This window comes from Gymnogyps californianus, chromosome 1 (assembly GCF_018139145.2).
Source record: "Gymnogyps californianus isolate 813 chromosome 1, ASM1813914v2, whole genome shotgun sequence".
Taxonomy (NCBI): domain Eukaryota; kingdom Metazoa; phylum Chordata; class Aves; order Accipitriformes; family Cathartidae; genus Gymnogyps; species Gymnogyps californianus.
Window position 1 is genome coordinate 203,678,087 of NC_059471.1, and position 8,376 is coordinate 203,686,462.

The 8,376-nt window shown below is 36.8% G+C and overlaps 1 protein-coding gene across 2 annotated transcripts in view; it reads left to right on the forward strand.

The window, feature by feature from the left end:
- The window catches only part of NAMPT (nicotinamide phosphoribosyltransferase), a 32,154-nt gene extending 27,474 nt beyond the window's left edge, over window positions 1-4,680 (forward strand). For both annotated transcript variants that reach the window (XM_050904659.1, XM_050904667.1), the window contains one exon: window positions 1,766-4,680. In XM_050904659.1, coding sequence (XP_050760616.1) covers window positions 1,766-1,879 — 114 coding nt within the window. In that variant the 3' untranslated portion in view covers window positions 1,880-4,680. The remainder of the gene's footprint in view (window positions 1-1,765) is intronic.
- Window positions 4,681-8,376: the final 3,696 nt, after the last annotated feature.

The window sequence follows — 8,376 nt, forward strand, 5'->3', positions numbered from 1 at the left end:
TATGAATTTCCAAAATGTATTATATCATTCTTCATGCAAAAATAGACTGAGAAAAAGCAGGTTATAACTTAATTTCAGAATTTATTTTTGATTGTCTTTTTGTTCAGCTCCCGTCTTATTACCTCAGAAGTGTCCCCAGTGCCAAATGCAGTAACAGCAGAATGTTAGAATGCCAGTAGAATGTTCAGGCTTTACAATTAGAGATCTTTCTCTTTTGTTTGTCTTCAGAAACAAGGGAACATTGCTGCTTTTTCCCAAAACTAACGTCTCAATGTTGCAGAATATACGCTAGCCAAGTAGTTTTGTATGGGTTATATTGCACAATTTGAGTAGTGACCTGACTTGGAGGTGGGAGAGGGACAGACATAACTAAAATTTGTTTCTACTTCCCCGTTGAGATTTTTAAATAGTTCCTTCAGGTGTTAATGCTCTTTATGTGGAGTAGTCGCCCAGTTTTCAAAGATGTAAATTTAAACCAGGAATTCAGTTTCCCTGTTAATTCTTTACAATTGCAAAATGAAATGCTATTTCAGTAAAATAAGCACAAACTTCATGCCGGTCTCAGGCTTTCAGTTTGATATCTCTTACGTTTTCAGTGTGCAAGCAATGAAATGTTTAACTGCATGTTGAGTCTCTTCCTGAATTAAGAGGACTGAAAATAAGTTATCAAATTGCACTTCAGCCTTTAGAAGCTGGAAGTTTCTTGAGTTTTCTGGTATGCAGAAGCACATTTCTCTGCTACTAGGCAGAGAGGTACTACTAGGCATACTGTTTTATGCAACAGTAAGCATAAAACTGAGATCTCTCTGAGAAATTTCAAGACAGAAAACAAACTGAGTTATATACACTGTAGATAATGTGCTCTGGATGCGAAGATCTAAAAAAAGACTTTCAAAGTTACATATACACATATGCATGTATATATGTTTGTGATGAACATATATATATATATATATGTAGAGAGGGAGGGACCTAATGGTGGGAAATCTCTTCGAAACAAATCACAAGACTTTGGCTCTGAAATCAGGCAATATATAGTTCCTTCATTTTTGACAGGTGAAATAAGTCATTAAAAAGTTTTCTGTCCTGGGATATTAGAGAGGGTTATTTGTGTGGTACAGGTTCTGGGGCTCCCTGGGAAATGACAGGGAAATGTACTCTTTTGTGGACCTGTTTCCCTAAAGCCACAGGTCCTTGCAATAGGTCATCAAGCATAGTGACTGCTCAACGCTGCTTTTGTGCTAACTTTTCTGTACAAAGCTGTGCTTATTGCTCTTTCAGTGTGCTTTTTGCAAGCACTTCTTGATACACTGTTTTACAAAATACATGTGCAAAGGGAACTGTGAAGAAAGATTTTTTTTTTTTTTTTATTTTTTTTTATAGTTGCTCTAGAGGAAATAAAGATTTCATTTAAACCTCTGTAATTGAATTGTATTTAATTGGTTGAGTGTTGCCTTTCTTACTAGCTGCTCTAGCAAGGTATATTTAGCGTGTGTGTATTTGGCTTTGGCCAGATGTGGACAACTTACTTTAGGGACTACTCAGCACAAAGCTTCTGTCTGTGCACAGGACAGCCTAAATCCTTTCTTCTGTCTAACCATTAGTGAAAGGTGTCTAAAGAAGCGGTAAAGATTTAGTATCTTGACAGTCTAAAGCTCTAGTCTTACCAGGCTTGATTTTGGGTGCTCGTTTTTGAATTTGTGTAGCCTGTGTTGTTTGTTCATTTGCCAAATAGCTCTTGCTAAAACAGTGGTGTTTCTTGCAGGATCTCCTTCATACAGTATTTAAGAATGGAAAGGTAACGAAGTCATATTCATTTGATGAAGTAAGACAAAATGCCAGGCTGAAGAACAGTGAACTAGAAATGGCATCTCACTAAGTTTCATTCCATGTCTGTGTGTGTAACAAGTACGTACTGCATAGCTACTGGGTTTATTGTACAGATTTGTGTGTTTGTGTTTTATGACATTGTAGCCAAATTATTTGTTGGTTTATGGACATACTGCCCTATCTTTTGCCAGCCTTTAGAAAAGATTAAATCAGGAAATGGTACTTACATTGTAAAACATATTTAATGCTAAAGTGTGCTTTTTAGGGCCCTTTGCCAGTAGTGATTCAATCTGGTATTGATCTTTTCACAAATGAGACAGAGCTGAGAAGCTTTTTTATATATAACAGAATATCACAAAATGGATTTACATAAAATTATCATGATTGCTTTATGTTTATATTTAACTTGTATTTTTGTACAAACAAGATTGTGTAAAATATATTTAAAGTTTCAATAAGTCTTTCCAACTTTTCATGATTTTTATGAGCACAGACTTTCAAGAAAATATTTGGGGGGGGGGAATCCATTGCCTTTTGTCCATTAATCAGCAAATAAAACATGGCCTTAAAGTTTGTTGTGACATTGTACCATTTGACGACTAAATCAGGACTCGTATCTCCTTAAGATCCCATAGAATTGCTGACCTCACCGTTACTTGTAGTTGTCTGTATTAGTAAATCTGCATTAAGGAAAATTACTGTTCTTACTAGAAGGTTTAGGTACTACAGACCTTGCTGGCATGGTAAGGTATGTAAATGAAATGCCAAATTTGAAAGGATTCTCTACTGCAACTTAACTTGCCAAGTCTATCCCACTTGGCATATGCACCTCAATATTTTAGAAGTAAAGTTTTTAAGAGATCTCCTCTTCCACTATAGAATATATGTGTAAAATACTGAAATATGGAAGCGGTGTATTTTAAAGTAATTACACTTCTGGGTTTATTTTTCATATACTGTAAGTGACATGACTTTAAAGCAAAATACTGGACTGGGTAGTGCACTTTTTTACTTTTTTGTATTTTTTTCATTGATTTGCCTTTTGTCAGACTGGATGTTAAATTGTAAAAATGTTTAACTATTTTTGTTAACAACTTTAATAAAACTTTATGCTAGCCAAACTCCTACATGAATGGCAGACCTGTTTCCCCTTCTCGCCCCGTCTCATTGGGGTGAGGAGGGGCTTTTATTTTGCAGAGGGTAACTGTAAAACAATGTGTTTGAGAGATACTTTTGAACTGTCTGCACTTGATTGTATTTGCTCTCTGCATATGCTTGATTTGAATATCTGCTGGAAAACAAAATGGTTGAGGATTTTATTTGAGAAGCTATGTAGTAACCTCTGAAATGTTTGGTAGTACTGTAGGATGGCTCTCACTAGAAAAGTACCTCCCTTACTTAAAAACAAAAAACGGCAAAAGCAAACGGCTCCTGTGTTATGCTGGTGATCAGCTATCAGCCAATGGCTTAATATACTGATGTAATTAATGGTTCTAGTTAGTAAGTGATGTTACAAAAAAATATTAGGGGTCCTCTAAAATAATTTAAGCCTACAAAATTTTATAAAACGTGCTTTTAAAGGAAGATTGAAAAGCCATACTTCATTGTTCTTATTCTCTCGCCAAAAAGGGCCACATCAAAGCACCTATAATATTTCCAGGGTTTGTGGTTGACGTTTATGCCCAGTCTCAATAGTTCTTGTTAATAAAAACTTGTTTTCCACTTGTAGTGTATGTAATTATACGTTTAAGTGATGTATTGTTTCAAAAATAGTGCTTTAGTAGGACTCTAAATGCTGACCTTTCACACTGAGGAACTGCCTTCCCTTTGCTATTAATGATACTGTTTGTATTTGGCCAGGAAGGATTTTAAATCTGGACCTAGGATCAGTAGCAGGTAAATAGTAGAGAGCCTATTTCACTCCTCCACATGTGTACTAGGGAATTTTATGATGTATGGTTTAAAAAACAATAAAGTAAATGCTGCTTTCATTCTGTACCAATAAAAATTTTGATAACTATTGACTACCCATAACTGATATTTTTGTACTTGAGAACTGAGGATATACTGTGGAAGCACTGTTTTCTTGTGTACCATGAAATACATTAGTAATTGTTCAGTATTGTCTAAAACTTTTAGCTTATTAGTTGGAGACTTGAAGCAAATTGTCTACTTGTGCATGTCACTTTCAGAAAGTTGTCACATCACTCATTTTATTAAATGTTAATATCTTTAAAAGGAAAAAAAAAAAGAAAAAGGAAAACACCTGGTGCTATTCAGACCTGAATACATGTCTCTGTTTGGTGATTTGACATTCTGGGCATCAAGGAGTTGACAGAAATTACTGCAGTGCTTGAACCATACAATATCCTAATTCTTCCACATGAAAGCAAACAGCATGTTTAAGTTTGCTTTAAATTACTAGATTTGTAGTCATTGATATATTTTAATTATCCCCATTTCATAATATAATACAGTATTTGTATTTAAAAATAGGGAGTTTTGTGTTTAATACTCTTATTTGTAACCATATTTAGCATAAGAAATGGGTTTTATAAGACTATTTTTTTTCTTCAGCTGCATGATTATGAAAAGATGCTTTTTTGGTACTTTGAAAGATCTGAGGAGAGAACAGAAGAGTACTTAACTGTTTGGTTTGCCAAAATCAAAACAAAGCTTAAACAGTTTTTTCTTATAGGTTTTTACATTCCTTCTTAACCTGTTTAGTGAAGAATAAATATTCCTCACTTAAATCCTCTGTTAAAGTAATTTTAATGTATTTGGCATCAAATACCAGTATGTAATACACATGGAAATAAAGTTTAGTTCTGGCAGTGAAATTAATAGCTATTTGACTGTGTCTTAAAGTTGTGATGTTGGGCATCAGATTTTATTCCTATGCTCTTTGTTGCCAAACACAGACTGGAGCATAGCTGTGCTGTCATTACAGTCCTCTGTAGGAGAGCTGCTCAATTGGCACGCATGCAGTTTGTGGTTAGGTGATTGAATTTACAGGCAGCTCAGTTGTAGAGAAGAGAAGGGAAACTGGGCTCTTTTATTGTTTTGGGGTTTTTTTTGCCTTGGGGGGGGGGGTGAGCACATCTGTGCTTCAGTATCTTGCCTGTTTGTGCTTAAAAATGAAGCACTTGTAATTGAATTTGATATAAGGAATTATCCTCTATTTATATTTCACATAATCCTTTCTCAAATAAAGATTTGTTATTTAAATCTTACCTCTAAAGCCACTAAAAATGCTTGTTTAAAAGCAAATTAACCGAAGATGTTGCAGCCTTCGGTTCACTTCAGTATCTGTCAAAAAATAATGTCAGCTTTTCAACAGAGAGAACATCTCATGTCCCTTTGGACAGGCTTTTCATAATTAGAAGTTACACTTTTAACTCCTACATAACTTTAAATTGCAGAGGGTACCTTACAAACACAGATGCTGTTAGTATGGGTATATAAGGCACCTAGTGTAAAGATTATCATCATTTGTTGCTGGTCCCTTCAGGTCCTACTGTAATGTAAAAAGGGGCTCCTCTAGCCTACAAGAATGGCCCTTCAGCACTCTCTGTTACATTATCCTCATAGAGAACATGCACAGCCTTAGTGGTAGGCAGGCCCCTTCCTCCTTCTTTCCATGCTGGTAAAAACCTCCAGCTACCCCACTCCAGCTTTTCTCACTCTAATCAGCCTTTGTGCAAGTTAAAAGTGATGACCAATGGTGAATGTGCGGTGGTAGGCTCCCAGGTCAGCACGCAAAGGAGTCTGCAGGGAAATTCAGGCCTCAGACTGTGCAGGAGAAGGCAAGGGACTCACAAATGTGTCTCTTCTGTGTCCTCCAATTCTACCGTAATAAATAAAATAGTATCTGTGCTGAGCTGCTCAAGGCAGGAACTGTGAGGATGCATTTAAGCAATGGTAATTGCATCTCTGCTCAGTAACATATGGGGTTTTTTGTCCATGAGGACCCCATCAGGGTCTTGTAGGTGCGTACCTCCTCTGTGAAGTTTGTGAACACTTGAGTGAAAGATGATCCTCTTGTCTTAAACCTGGTGGATAGAGGCACCTTATGTGGAGAGCTGCTTGCCTTCTAAATAACCTGATAATCAGAAATAAGGAAATGCTGAGATTAAAGATGCTCTGTAAAGTCACGCTTACTGAAATCACAGTTGTTAACCATGGATTATATTCATTTTTTTCCCCCCATTTTACTAGTAGCACAGCTGACCTTGTTAATGATTTTTAAACATCCTTCACAGTTATCTAAAGGTGTTTGGTTTTAATTCATGGTAAGGGATGAAAAGCACTTAGCAATAGAGCATTTCCAAAATGTATTCTCTTGTGGCACAGTATTTTGTTGAAAGGTGCCCTGATTTCTGCTGTAACATAATCCAGAGCAATTCAAAGGATATGGGAGTGAAGTAGTCAGGATTCTTTTCAAGTAACATACTTTGTTCCATATAATTTCCTCACTAATCTTTATCTGAGTAGTACTAGCTGCTTTTTGAATAGAATTTCTAGAGTTTTCAATTTATGGTGAGGTTTCCTGGAATCAGAATTGCAGTCCTCTCTCCTGCTCCTGGCTGGAGCAGAGAGGTCTCTTAAGGATGGATAGGGAGCCATCATGCCACCAGCAATGTTTTTACTTCCCTCTTGTATGACTCTTCTGAGTAGAAGGGCGAGTTTATTGTTTGTTTACCTTTGAGCCAAAAAATCAGAAAATTTGGGTTGTATAACTCCTTTTTTTCCCCCCCAGCAATTTAGATTGTATCTAAATCAATTCAAGCTGTTTCTAGATCACTAGATATATTTACACAAGCATACTCTAATTAATGTATGTAACTATTTACATTTTCTTATGCTTCATTGATTAATATTGGTCTATGAGATCTGAGGATCTGATTCTTGGTAGTTGTTCCAATGCTTGTGTCAAGTAACCGTATGTAGCCAGGTAATTATAAGTTATTGAAAATGGCTTCAGAATTTTCTATAATTACAGTACTGGAGAAATTCAAGTGGGTAGATAAAGAATGCATGGAAGGATCTGAGGGCTGGACATTTTTACTTCTTTGTCACTAGTTTAGGTTATTAGTATAGCTATTTAAAGCTTTCACATGAGCTCTTTTATACAGAAGGAGATGAGGAAACCTATTTTATAATGGCTGAGTATTCATATCACCAAAATATTAATAAAAGTAATACACACATCAGACCAACTGTATGGACTCTAAACCTTGTATCTTCTAAGGTAAAGTGAAGAACACCAGTCTCAAACTTCCTTCCCTTTTCCACAAAAGGGAGAAGAAAAAAGCTGTTTTCTCAGAGTGTTTGGGATGCGGTGTCCTCGGCTTTCTGACTGTAAAGAATGAGGCTGGCATGCTTTTCCCTTTCAAGGAAGTTTTCCCTATTCCAAAAGGTGCTACCCTATTTTAAGCATAAGGAATTGCAGCTTGTTGTTGGATGTGTCAGAAGGATGACATACCCCAGCAATTTAAGAGGATAAGCTCTGGGTGAAATGGCTTTGGGTAGAGATGTGTCTGTAAGTCACAGAAAGGTCGAAGCCTGAGAACTAATCTCCCTCTGGTGAGGGTGCCTCCCTGTGATTTCTGTCTCAGCTGAGCAGGTTCAAGTCTATCCTATAATCTGCTGTGAAAACATTGAGGCTGATCAACCAAAACAGAGTGGTGCCATTGTCCCTGTGATAACAAAGCAGTGGTCTGTTAATGTGCCCCAGTCTAACCTTAATCCATTTTTCAAAGCTTGTTGCTACTTGTTAAGCCAAATGCCAGTGACAAACTTCATTAAAGCTACTGTTCTTCCCACACACTGTGGTTTTTGCAGCCTCACCTCCAGCACTGTTGCTTGAAGACCATGATTTGCTTTTATTGCAACTATAAATCTCCAGAAGATAAAAAGGAGGATTTCACCTCTGTACAAGGTTTTGCAATCTTTATACCTTCAGACAAAAGCAAATAGATTCACACACTAAAACCAAAAGAGAAAGCTGTCCCTTTGCTGCCTTTCATGTCCTGAGTTGTGACCGTGAAAATGTTAATAGACACGTGAGAATCTTGCAAAACTAAGAATTTGTTCTCTTAAAAATTAGTTTCCTTATAAAAGCCGTATACTGAAACATACATTTATAATCTTTATAGTAATTAGTAAAACATAGCTGAATACTCAAACACTTTAGCTTGGTTTCTGCAGGTGCTTCTTGACTCACCAGTCTCAGCCAGATTCCGTGTGGTTTACACACAGTTAATCCCATCAGGCAGAGAGGCTGCACTGGCACAGGGAATAGCAAGACAAAGTACTCAAGTATATAGAGACCACAATGCTGGGTCTTGTGTCTGCTGGGAAAGTCCAGCGCTATATGAAATAACCTATCCTGCTGCCATCCTGAACCCCGAAGGAAAAAATGCATTTTTGGTGGCTTTGGTGAGCCTAATTCAGCTCCAGCTCTGCTTATAGCTGTGGAGACTATTCCCATGGCTGTTTTGTTGTAAGAAAGCATGTATTTGTTTAATCCCTGGTCTATCTTTC